General features: G+C 35.1%; 1 protein-coding gene across 1 annotated transcript in view; it reads right to left on the bottom strand.

The window, feature by feature from the left end:
• The window catches only part of Nak (Numb-associated kinase), a 49,146-nt gene that overhangs the window by 6,740 nt on the left and 29,234 nt on the right, over positions 1–13,172 (bottom strand). The window contains exon 11 of the mRNA XM_081976175.1: positions 11,918–12,037. Within this exon, the coding sequence (XP_081832301.1) occupies positions 11,918–12,037 (120 nt within the window). The remainder of the gene's footprint in view (positions 1–11,917; positions 12,038–13,172) is intronic.

Below are 13,172 nucleotides of genomic sequence, written 5' to 3'. Positions count from 1 at the left end.
CGCACAGTTAGGCAAGACGAAGCCGCGTAAGGCCGCCCTCCAGGAAGGAGCAACAGATTCCAGGAGAACCACAAGGGAGATAACAAGGGGAGCGTAATAGGACATAAGTTACGATTGGTCACACGGTGTAAATAAAGCCATGGGGCATGTAGGTTATTTAGTTAAGTTAGGGTTAAGTGTCCGGGGCGAACACTCTTCAGAGGGGGGAGATGTCACGAATAACATAAGTTGCACCATGTTCCGTTACCTAGTCTGGCCCCGGTCTCCCCCAGTGCACTGCCGAATCAGCGAGACCGGCAAATTGGGGTCATGAGACGAGTATTTAATCAGCGTCTCAAGCCATCGAAGATTACTGGTCTCTGGGTCGGTCTATCGAGCATCAGTCCGAACTTCCTAGTGCCCGGACGGCTCGATACCTTCTTGGAAATCCAGGCTGAACAGACTAGAGTCCTTACGCAACCCAGTGGTGACCGTCGGGACTCTTGACCCTTTCAGTACCTAAAGTAAGTCCTTCGGGCTTGTCGGACATAGGGGTTCCCTGCTCGTATCGAGCGGGTTCCGCTTGGCGGCACATCAGGAGGCCTTACGCACACTCACACACACACACACCCCCACGCACCCCCTCGTAGAGAGAGTCCCATGGGCGTCCCGCCTGTAGCGGTACTAGCGGCCCTCTTAATCTGGGAGTAAGATTTAGTTAGGCATCATCGTCAGTATACAAATAAAGGAGACATACTTGAGCTACGTTTGTTGTTTCTCTCCCTGCGCTACCCCCAAAACGTGACAATATTTTCAAGACTTTAATTGGTGTACAACTCAATTTTCTGGACTGGACAACAAGTCTAGAAATAAATTAAATTTTCGGACATTTTATTTCTAAAAATGAGTTCTCAAGACTATTATTGTAGCATTTGGTACCAAATTTTTTTACTTTTATTACTGAAGAAACTTGATTTTTGTAAATAGTCTTAAACTTGATTTTTCAATCTTAAAAAGCACTAAAAACAGTCTGATTTTTTTAGAGATGCTACAATTTATTACACCTATGAGTGTAGAAGTTAATTTAATAGTGAAGAAGCTTGAAATAACATTTTCAAGACTATGGTCAATGGACACACTGGCTTTTAGGCCTGATAAGTCAAAAACTTTGTAAAGATAGTCTTGAAACTCGATTTGAGGCACTGAAAACAGCCTTAAAACACTAAAAACAGTCTAGTTTATTAAGAAATACCCGAATTTTTAGCACTGAGGTGTCTAGAAGTCGATTTAATAGTGACAAAGCTTCAAATGCTATTTTAAGTCTATGAAGAATGTAAAAATTATTTTTTAAGTTTGCTATGTCAATAACTTGGTGAAAGCTAACTTCCAAGCTGAAAGCACTTTTGAAGCACTAAAAGCACGAAAAGTTAGTTTTCAAGACAATTATCATGAATCTAATGTCAATGTCCTGCATCTAAGACTATTTTCAAGACTAAAATATTGAAATTTGTCTTCAAATTATGAAAACTTACTTCAAATGCAAATTTTAAGCTTCTGATGTCACTTTTTATTAGTTCAGTCACATTTTCGGGTTCAAGTCAATTTTTAAGGTTTAAATGTATGAATTTGTAGTAACAAATTCTTGAAAAAGTAGTTTTTATGTCTACAAGTCAATTTTTAGTATTAAAGTCTCTCGATTTGCATGAAAACTGGTTACAAATACAATTTATAAGCTTCTGAAATTTTTATCTTTTCTAATTCAATTTTCAAAACTAAATTCTTTTAGTTTGTCTGGAAACTATGAAAACTGGCTACAATAATATTTTTTAAACTTCTTAAGTGAATTTTCCGTTTCCAGGACAATTTTTAAGTTGGGTTGGGTTAGTTTTGGGTCTTTGACCGTAATAACGTGTAATAAAGTGCTTGTTCCAAATTTAATCAATATTGCTCCAACGGTCTGACAGTTATGACAAAAAAAAACGATTTTATAAACAGAAATTTGAAGGACTATATTTTCCTTAAGAAGCACTTTTCAGGAAAATGACATAATAAATGTCATCTTATTTTTTAATTGGCTATGGATTGGTGAATTATTGACAGTTAAAACTGGACCACCCTGTATAAATAATAAATCCACTTACATTGAAGAAAGGTTTTTCTTCGCTATTAATATTGAACAATTCAGGAAGTGTTTACAAAATGCTCAAGATGTAGAACTAGAAATATGACTGTTTTTTCAATACAATTTGATCATTTAACAACTCGTTTCCAATAAGCAAATGCAGACCAAGAAGGACTCATAGATGGATGAATGCTGAAATTAAGGCATATGGTAGGTAAGGACCTTTATGTAACCTATCGTATGACAAACAGTGACTATCATCTGCAAATCTATAAATCTGAAAAATCGAAGTATCAAAAGTATATCTCAGAGTATAATAAAATAAAGTCAGTTTGGAATATAATAAATTCAGAAACGAATAGGAAACATTGCCAGTCTGATGATATAAATCTTATCAATGAGGATGATTCTTCATAATTCTATTTATGGAAAAGTTAATACAGAACATGAGGTTGGTGGAATGTACGTTGATTTATCAAGAGCGTTCGACACTCTGGACCATGCGCTTCTTATAGATAAACTGTGGAGATATGGTGATAGAGGTGCCTGTTCCTCACTATTGCATTCTTATTTGCATGATCTAACACAGTTAGTGTGCATATCTTCTGGAAATAAAACATATCACACGGATACAGTAAAAATTACGCAGGATGTCCGTCAGGGATCAATTTTGGGTCCTCTATTATTTATTATTTAATATGTGAATGATCTTTTCCGGGATTGCAGTGATGGTCTGGTCTGTCAGTATGCAGACGACACTACACTGCTTCTGGCGCATAAGTCCATGTCGGAGATGTCGGTTGCGTACTCTCGGGGTGTTTATTATATATTTATTTGGGTTTTATTATAGTTTAATTTAAACAATTTAAAAAAGGTCATAGCGTCATGTTGCAGGCTGCAGCAGAACGTAAAATGTAAACAGAATTAATTGAAAAGCCAGGAGGAATAACGATTACTAATGTCCAAAAAAGTGATTTCCATGTGTAAACCTAGTCTACTAGGTGCAGAAAATCACTCTAAACATTTTTGGTAAGTTCTAACCGTTTCCGAGATATTCGACTTCGTTTACATTCTTTTTTTGAAAATTACCATCAAAATTTTGGAAATTTCGTATCTCTTCCATTTTTGGGGTTTCAGGAATTGGAAAAAGCTCAAAATATTCGTTTTGAACTGCTCTTTTACCTCCTGCTAACTGCAACACGATTGAACATGTCCAAAGGGGTTCAAAAAACACAAAAAATACAGTTAAATTTGAAATTAACACTTTGCCAGTTGTGACCACTTTTACCCAGTCTTACGCCTGTAAACCTAGTCCACTAGGTGTAAAAAGTCATTCTAAACCTCTTTACTCAATTGCAAAATTTCTCTATTTTTAAACGTTTATGAGATATCTCACTGTTTTTTACTTTTTTTTGGAAACTGCTTCAAAGTTTTGAAAATTTTGTATCTGCGCCATTTTTGGGGTTTTAGCGACTGAAAAATATTCAAAATGTTCGTTTTGGATTGCTCTTTTACCTCGTGCTAACTGCAACCAGATTGAACATGTTCAAAGGGGTTCAAAAAACCCAAAAAATACAGTTAAATTTGAAACTAACACTTTGTAACTTGTGACCATGTTTACCCGGTCTTACGCATGTAAACCTAGTTTACTGGGTGTAAAAAGTAATTCTGAACCTCTTTACTCAATTGCAAAATTTCTCTACCTCTACACGTTTATGAGATATCTCACTGTTTTTTACTTTTTTTTCGAAATTGCTTCAAAGTTTTGAAAATTTCGTATCTCCGCCATTTTTGGGGTTTCAGGGACTGAAAAAAGCTCAAAATGTTCGTTTTAAACTGCTCTTTTACCTCGTGCTAACTGCAACCAGATTGAACATGTTCAAAGGGGTTCAAAAACCCAAAAAATACAGTTAAATTTGAAACTAACACTTTGCCAGTTGTGACCACGTTTACCCGGTCTTACGCATGTAAACCTAGTTCACTGGGTGTAAAAAGTCATTCTAAACCTCTTTAGTCAATTGCAAAATGTCTCTACCTCTACACGTTTATGAGATATCCCACTGTTTTTTACTTTTTTTGGGAAATTGCTTCAAAGTTTTAAAAATTTCGTATCTCCGCCATTTTTGGGGTTTCAGCGACTGAAAAATGTTCAAAATGTTCGTTTTAAACTGCTCTTTTACCTCGTGCTAACTGCAACACGATTGAACATGTTCAGAGAGGTTAAAAAAACACAGTTAAATTTGAAACTAACACTTTGCCAGTTGTTACCATGTTTACTCGGTCTTACGCATGTAAACCTAGTCCACTCGGTGTAAAAAGTCATTCTGAACCTCTTTACTCAATTGCAAAATTTCTCTACCTCTACACGTTTATGAGATATCTCACTGTTTAATACTTTTTTTTCTAAATTGCTTCAAAGTTTTTAAAATTTTGTATCTCCGCCATTTTTGGGGTTTCAGGGACTGAAAAAAGATCAAAATGTTCGTTTTAAACTGCTCTTTTACCTCGTGCTAACTGCAACACTATTGAACATGTTCAGAGGGGTTCAAAAACCCAAAAAATACAGTTAAATTTGAAACTAACACTTTGTAATTTGTAACCACGTTTACCAGGTCTTACGCATGTAAACCTAAGTCCACTGGGTGTAAAAAGTCATTCTAAACCTCTTTAGTCAATTGCAAAATGTCTCTACCTCTACACGTTTATGAGATATCTCACTGTTTTTTACTTTTTTTTCTAAATTGCTTCAAAGTTTTGAAAATTCCGTATCTCCGCCATTTTTGGGGTTTCAGGGACTGAAAAATGTTCAAAATGTTCGTTTTAAATTGCTCTTTTACCTCGTGCTAACTGCAACACTATTGAACATGTTTAGAGGGGTTCAAAAACCCAAAAAATACAGGTAAATTTGAAACTAACACTTTGTAAGTTGTGACCACGTTTACCAGGTCTTACGCATGTAAACCTAGTCTACTGGGTGTAAAAAGTAATTCTGAACCTCTTTAGTCAATTGCAAAATGTCTCTACCTCTACACGTTTATGAGATATCCCACTGTTTTTTACTTTTTTTTGGAAATTGCTTCAAAGTTTTAAAAATTTCGTATCTCCGCCATTTTTGGGGTTTCAGGGACTGAAAAAAGATCAAAATGTTCGTTTTAAACTGCTCTTTTACCTCGTGCTAACTGCAACACTATTGAACATGTTCAGAGGGGTTCAAAAACCCAAAAAATACAGTTAAATTTGAAACTAACACTTTGTAATTTGTAACCACGTTTACCAGGTCTTACGCATGTAAACCTAAGTCCACTGGGTGTAAAAAGTCATTCTAAACCTCTTTAGTCAATTGCAAAATGTCTCTACCTCTACACGTTTATGAGATATCTCACTGTTTTTTACTTTTTTTTCTAAATTGCTTCAAAGTTTTGAAAATTCCGTATCTCCGCCATTTTTGGGGTTTCAGGGACTGAAAAATGTTCAAAATGTTCGTTTTAAATTGCTCTTTTACCTCGTGCTAACTGCAACACTATTGAACATGTTTAGAGGGGTTCAAAAACCCAAAAAATACAGGTAAATTTGAAACTAACACTTTGTAAGTTGTGACCACGTTTACCAGGTCTTACGCATGTAAACCTAGTCTACTGGGTGTAAAAAGTAATTCTGAACCTCTTTAGTCAATTGCAAAATGTCTCTACCTCTACACGTTTATGAGATATCCCACTGTTTTTTACTTTTTTTTGGAAATTGCTTCAAAGTTTTAAAAATTTCGTATCTCCGCCATTTTTGGGGTTTCAGCGACCGAAAAATGTTCAAAATGTTCGTTTTGAACTGTCCTTTCACCTCCTGCTAACCGCAATACGATTGGACATATACAGGGTGTTAAAAAAAAACTTGATTACTTTGTTGATTTAGTCTAGCAAGTCTAAACGGTCAACTTCCAGCATTTTGTCCTATTTCGGCTAGACGCGATTTTTCCATTTATACTACATTTTGAATCCGGTACTGGAAGTGTTTGTTGCTTTTTGTAGTATACATTTCAGATAACATATAAAAAAGTAAATATTTCTGTCTGGTTAACTTGTTTCAGGTTTATCGTTATTTCCTCTGACTCTTCAATTGTCTCTACCACTCTCTATCTCTACTCATTTTCAGTTTGGCATCACAATAATTCAGACAAAGATAGAACTAAACTGAAGCAGTCTAAATTACAATAAGTGTACTAATGCAATGTGCTATTAGGGAATTAGAGGCAATACCGCTGTGTACCTCTCGTTTCTCATATGATTTTTAAAAGAAACAAAATATAGTGAAAATAGTTGTAACGGACCGTAACTTCGTTGTTTTTATCTACACAACTAAGCTACAAATCTACAATCTAAGAAAAGGACACAAAGGAAAAGAAAAAAAGGCTGTTTCAAAGAATAGAAGACAGTGGGATTAGTTGAGAATGCGTTACAAGCGAGATTAAAGCATCTAATTTACAAACCAGTTATAACAATAACCCACCACCTTTGGCATTCTGGAACAGCCATTTTTAGAGATAAAAGGGTGCGAAATAAAATGCTTCCGTTCACGATGCAATGCAAATTTTATTGCCGCATTCGATTACATTATACCAGCTGTACATTGAATTAATAATAATAATAATAATTAGAAGATTGATCACAATAGTAATTATTGTTGTTTTGCAACTAGAAATTCTATTCTTATTAAAATAACTATGTTTATATAGACTTATATACAACAAACTATTTATTATGCGTATGTAATGTGTTATATTGATGTATCACTTTTTGTAAAATAAAATAAAATAATGGTGAATTATTAGAGTTATTTTTTAGGAACTTAGGAAAACGTTCGAGAAAACGATATTTCTAAAAATGCTGTTCCAAAAATGAAGCCAGTGAAATCAATATAATCTTCTAGTATTTGATTATAAATCCAAGTTGGAGTATATTGATGTCACAATGCATGTCGAAAATCAAAGCAAAAAAGAATCACGTAACAGTGTAGCATTATGTATCATATTTTACTTTGATTTTTGTCCTGCATATTGAACAAAGCAGCCAAGCAATCTACTTAGGTACATAATAAATCCGATCATCTGATATGTATAACTAATAAATGTTTGATTCATAAAATGAAAATGTTCAGTAACATTATCACAGTATAAATTAACCGGTGACATAATAAAACTCTGATATGATGAATCGTAAAAGAAAGACGAAAAAGCTTACCTAGAAAAGCGAAATATACCTCAAATGCTGACCTGAAGTCAGTTAAAAAGTCCAAAGTTGGTTATACGTATCGCATATAAATTCAGTGACTAGGATAAATTGTCTTTTTTGTTTGTTATAAAGTAGGAAAAGTGCTTGGAATGATTTTTTAAATATACACACACACACTTAAATTTGACTAGAATAGAACAAACAAAATGTTTTACAAGAAATTCAGCCCAGCAAATTAAAGAAAAACCTCCACCCGAACAAAGATATTACCACAAGAGACACACACACAATTTAATATTGAGCCGCTCGAAAAGCGCATAACTATGTAGAGGGATTTTTGAAACGATCGAAATGGCCATTTCCATTTGACAATGTTCTCTTCAACCATAAATCCTTTTCTAACTAACATTTACCTATTTCGCATTCAAAATTAGGCAGAAATTAAAAATGTTACAATGATAGTGTTTGTTTGAGTTTGAAGTGTCTGTACAGCAAATTTCAGGGCCGTAACCTTAAAATTGCAGAATTTCTGGCTGAAATTGTGTTTTCTTGCAATTTTCACGATTTTAGTACAGTCTGAGTGAAATTAGGGTTGTCTGTGACATTTTTCAGTACGTCCCTGGATTTTAAGGTTAACTAAGCGTCTGAACAGCTAATTTCAGTGTTTGTGCAACAAATTTCAGGACCGTAACCTTAAAATTGCAGAATTTCTGGCTGAAATTGTGTTTTCTCGCATTTTTCATGATTTTAGTACAATCTGAGTGAAATTAGGGTTGTCTGTGACATTTTTCAGTACGTCCCTGGATTTTAAGGTTAATTAAGTGTCTGAACAGGTTAATTAAGTGTCTGTACAGCAATTTTCAGGACCGTAACCTTAAAATTGCAGAATTTCTGGCTGAAATTGTGTTTTCTTGCAATTTTCACGATTTTAGTACAATCTGAGTGAAATTAGGGTTGTTTGTGAAATTTTTCAGTACGTCCCTGGATTTTAAGGTTAACTAAGTGTCTGAACAGCTAATTTCAGTGTTTGTGCACCAAATTTCAAGACCGTAACCTTAAAATTGCAGAATTTCTGGCTGAAATTGTGTTTTCTTGCATTTTTCACGATTTTAGTACATATTTTGTTTTTGTGAACGCTTTGAGCAGTTTAGACTGTAAACTATTCAATAGCTTTTACAATTCTGGATTTTCGTCCACTCTCAAAACATTTAGCTTTTTTTGACAATTCCGTCCATAGCACAATTTATGTTTTTCTTCTGGACCAAAGAATTTTCCAGATACCATCACTCATGATTATTTGACACGAATTCTAGTATAATATACCAGAATTCTCATTTTGTTTCTGCTGGCCATATTTTGCTCACTCATTCTGTAGTAAACAAATGAACAATAAATAAATATACAGGGTGGCCGGATTTAGAGTGTTTTGACAGGAAAACCCCATTTCATTCCCGGCTAGATAGAAAAAAAACTAGTATTTTCAGAAAAGATGAATGGCAAAACCGTATTTCGTTATTCAAATTTCGCTCATTTTGAAGATTCCTCACAACTTTTTTGTTTTAAAATATGGGAGTAAAACAAAAACATTTAGGGCAGTTCATCTATACTCTTATAGAAGTAGGTACCAACTTGCTTATTTTCAATGGAACACCCTGTATATTATTATACTTTTAGATTCTGCTAACGATTTCAAGTATGTTTCTTGTATGATAACCTATATCTATCTGCAATGGTTTTCGAGATATTGACGAATGAAAAATGACATTTTCAGATTTTGGAGTGTTATAGCTCCTAATCAGAAGAAGTTAGAGCAAAATGGCTTGCATGTTTTGAGATCTATCACCCGGTAACATTTCTTAAAATTTGAAAGGTGTCAAAAATTTATAAGAATAAAAAAATTGACACCTGTCAAACTTTGCAGTATGACCGGTTCAATGTTACGGTTCAATTTCTTCCTTAGGCGCATACCTGGTGGTTTTCATAATTTTCGTCTAATAGATCTTCATACATTCAAATTTCATTAAATTGTTTTGTTTACTACTGAAGTTTTGAGGTTAGGCCGTTTCATCTTAAATTTTGTTTAGTTTTGAAGTTAGTTCATGGATGGCGTTGTGATTCCTTTGTTGGCTCGTTAATTTCATCTTGCTGTGGTCAGTTTGAGTCAGAGATATTACACTTTTTTGTTTTTATTCAAGCGCCTTCTGGTTCCTAACCTACAGCCTCTTCAGTCTTCCCCAGTCTCCTGGTTGCAGGTTTCGTTCCGACATAGCTTTCTCTATTCCGCCGGTCCATATCGCAGTGGGTCTTCCTCTTTTCTGTCGGCGTCCATTTGAGGATCTGCTTAGGTATTCTAGTATCTTGGATCCTCTCCACATGTCCATACCATATTAGTTGTCTACGTTGGATCTCTTCTACTATAGTTGTCTCTACCTTCATAATTTCCCTAATTTTTTTCAATCTCGACCTTCCTACTGATGTACGCCAAAAGTCCATTTCTAAAAACAGTAGCCGTCGCTCTAAATTTGTTGTTAATTGCCAGGTTTCACATCCGTACAGCACTATACTTTTGAATATTGAATAAGAGGTGCTTCTTTTCTCGAGAGATACATTTGGATCACCAGATCGAGTTCATCACCTTCTTCCCTTTTATAATTCGGTCCTCTATTTCTTTCTCTGTACGACTTCCGTTATCAATTTTTGTCTCCAGGAATGTATATTCAGTACAGCAGCTTATCGTTTCGTATTCTTGTGAGTGAAGATCATCTCTGTCGTCTCCAATACATAATTATTTGGTTTTGAAACGGTTTACCGACAGCCCCCATTCTTCGTACTCTTTTAATAGCTTTCTTGTCATATACTCTAAGTTCTCTTTGTCTAGTGCGATAACAACCTGATCATCTGCAAAGTGCAGGGTATATAAGGTTCTGTCATCACTTATTTGTATGCCCATCCCACTACATGATCTTCTCCATCGCCTCAAAGCGATAGATTTTAAATAGTGTGGGAGAGAGACAACAGCCCTACCTTAAGCCCTTCGTATCTGGAAAGCTGTCTGAGATTTTGTTTTTCAATTTGATCTTAGATGTGGAATGGTCGTATAGTTGTCTGACCGCAGCTATGAATGGGTACGGTGTCGTATGCTTTTGTAAGATCGACAAACAGAAGATACGTCTCTCTGTTCCTGGCGACTTTCTTTTCATTTAGTTGGACGAGGCTCAATATGTGGTCCAGACAAGAGCGGCCGGCTCGAAAACCAGCTTGTTCTTCAATTTCCAGAGGACTGTACTCTTCCTCTATAAAGTTTCTGAGAACTTTCCCATAAAGACGGCTCATTGTACTGGTAACAGATATACACCAATAGTTAGAACAATCTTCTTTGTTTGTTTCCCTTTTTGTGAATTGGGGTAATCCATGCTTCTTTCCATTTAGAGGGAATTCACTTCACTCACAAACAGTTCACTTATCTGCTTTATGAGTTTTGCTGTCCCAAATGTCCGCAATTCCTTCTGGTCCGCTAGCTTTTTTTACTTTTCATCTATTCAATTGCTTTTCGTATCGACGCTTCGCTAACGTCCACTCGTGGGTCCTGTGCTTGATACGCTTTTGGAGAGTTTGTAAGATATGGCACTCTATCTTCTTTCAGTTGTTGTGAGTAATGTTGGTACCATTTGCTCAGCTGAATTGGTTGGAAGTTTACTTTATTTACGGTGTTGGATTTTAAGTTCCTGATTAATTTCCAGGCTTCCGATGATCTTGTTCCTCCTAGGCAACTGTTCACTTCAATACATTTTCTTTCCCATGTGTCGTTTATGTTCTTCTTTATCACGTTCTTAAATTTAGTTTCTTCTCTCTTGTAGGTTGCTCTATTATCTAGGTCTTTCGTGTTTAGCCATTTCTGATATGCTTTCTGCTTTGTTGTTCTTTGATGTTGTAGTTCTTCATTCCATGTTATGTCATTATGTTTTTTAAAGGGAGAGGTACCGTCCATACCCAAAACTTCCATCATTTTTAGCCGATTTTACGGATTCCATTATATGTGAGTAGAGGTCCTCAGATCCGAGTGTCAAATAGTCGTTATCCAACTTCTGGTTTAACCAGCTCTGGTAAAATCCCCTAATACTAGGTTTGTGTAGCCCATCAATGTTATATTTCTTGTCAACCAGTTAGGTTTTGAAATCAGCTGTCAAAAGTGACATTTATTTATTTCTTGAATGTTTAAAATTACTGCGTTTTTAACTTTTGAGTCAAAGTTCCAAATATTTTTTTTTTATTATTTTTTTATTTCTATATCAATTCTTTTCATTTTATTATTGAGGATTTTATGTGTAAAATAAAATAGGATAATGAAGTTAAAGTCATTAATGAGTGAAATAGAAGACTCAATAACTGATGAGCTAGATAAGGATCGTAAATCATTTCGACAAACAAGCCTCTCTCAAAATAATGTCGATTTCGATCGCCAGACATTCAAAAATCCCGCTAATGGTCAAACTGCAGATAATGTATAGGATTTAAACACCCTGTGTAACATCATCGTCCAAACAGTACAACGGTTTGACATTAAAGTTCTACGGTAAAACTTAAGGCATGTTACCTGCGGAGTGCAGCCGTTTGTGAGATTTGTCTCGAGACTTCACCGGAAAGCTAAACGGAGCCGCGCCGAACGGATCTTCTTGCATCACGAGACTCTCGTTGGATTTTACACCTTGAATACCTAAAAAAAAAAATCATTTTTTAAGTAGAATAACATTAATAAATTGCACGTAGTTCATAGTTATTTGTGTTTTACGGGAATCGGTACAAACTTTACGTTTTTCGGTCAAGACGTCTGGCTTATGTGTAGAAAAATACAAATATAAATAAAATAAATCTCTAAAGCAGGTTTTACACCAAAAGTTTTAATTCAAAGAAATTGGAAACATTTATTTTATCAAATTTTAATTATTTCATGAACTTCTTGGAGCATAAAGTGATTATATTTTACAATTATCAAACTTTTATGTCAAAGCTGTCAATGAAAACAGTTTGACCAACGAAACCAAGTGAATTTAATGTTGGTTATTTAGTGCGTTAGTGTGTGTCTAAAGTGCTTTATAAAATTGGGTTTAAGTGGTTAAGAGATTGCCCCCGAAGAGGATTAATGGAACTTCCTGATATAGCTTTTAAAAGAATTAGAAATAAAGCAACAAAATCTCTATCAATTTGTTTTTACAAATGAGACATGGATGTTCCAAAATGGGACCCTAGGCCATTCCTGGCAGGATGAAAGCAAACATAGTGTGAAGGGCACCAGGGTAGATCGCAAAAGGTTAGCTACAAGCAAAACCCTTTAAGTCAAAATTGAAAAAATGCTTATCTTTTTGTTTTCAATTTTGCATGATACTAATCTTGATGCTTTTTGTCAGAATCCCATTTGGAAATTACGATTTATGTATTAGATGTTGAAACTAATGCTACTGGAACATTTAGATTCATTATTCTTCATGCGGGTAATGGATTTATTCCGGGTGCTGAGCTCATATTTGCTTCAAATAGCCAGTCTGGGGATTATCATGGTGAGATGAACCAGGAACATTTTCTAAAATGGTTTCAAGAACAATTGATGCCAAGTTTAACCCAGCCTTCCGCTATTGTTTTGGATAATGCACCCTACCACAATCAATTAATCACAAAAATTCCAAACAGCAGTTGTAATAAAGCAAGTATTCAGAAATGGATGAGTGACAACTTTAACCCAGATGCCTTTAAAAATTACCTTATTGACCAGATAGCAGAGGAACATGACCATACGATTCTTCGTTTACCCCCATATCACTGTATATGCACACCCCAATATGCTTTACTACGAG

The sequence above is a fragment of the Ips typographus genome, linkage group LG3, assembly GCF_016097725.1.
Source record: "Ips typographus isolate SLU linkage group LG3, UJ_Ityp_2.0, whole genome shotgun sequence".
In the NCBI taxonomy this organism is placed as follows: domain Eukaryota; kingdom Metazoa; phylum Arthropoda; class Insecta; order Coleoptera; family Curculionidae; genus Ips; species Ips typographus.
The sequence above is the reverse complement of the archived record's forward strand: the minus strand, read 5'-3'. Positions and strand labels throughout refer to the sequence as shown.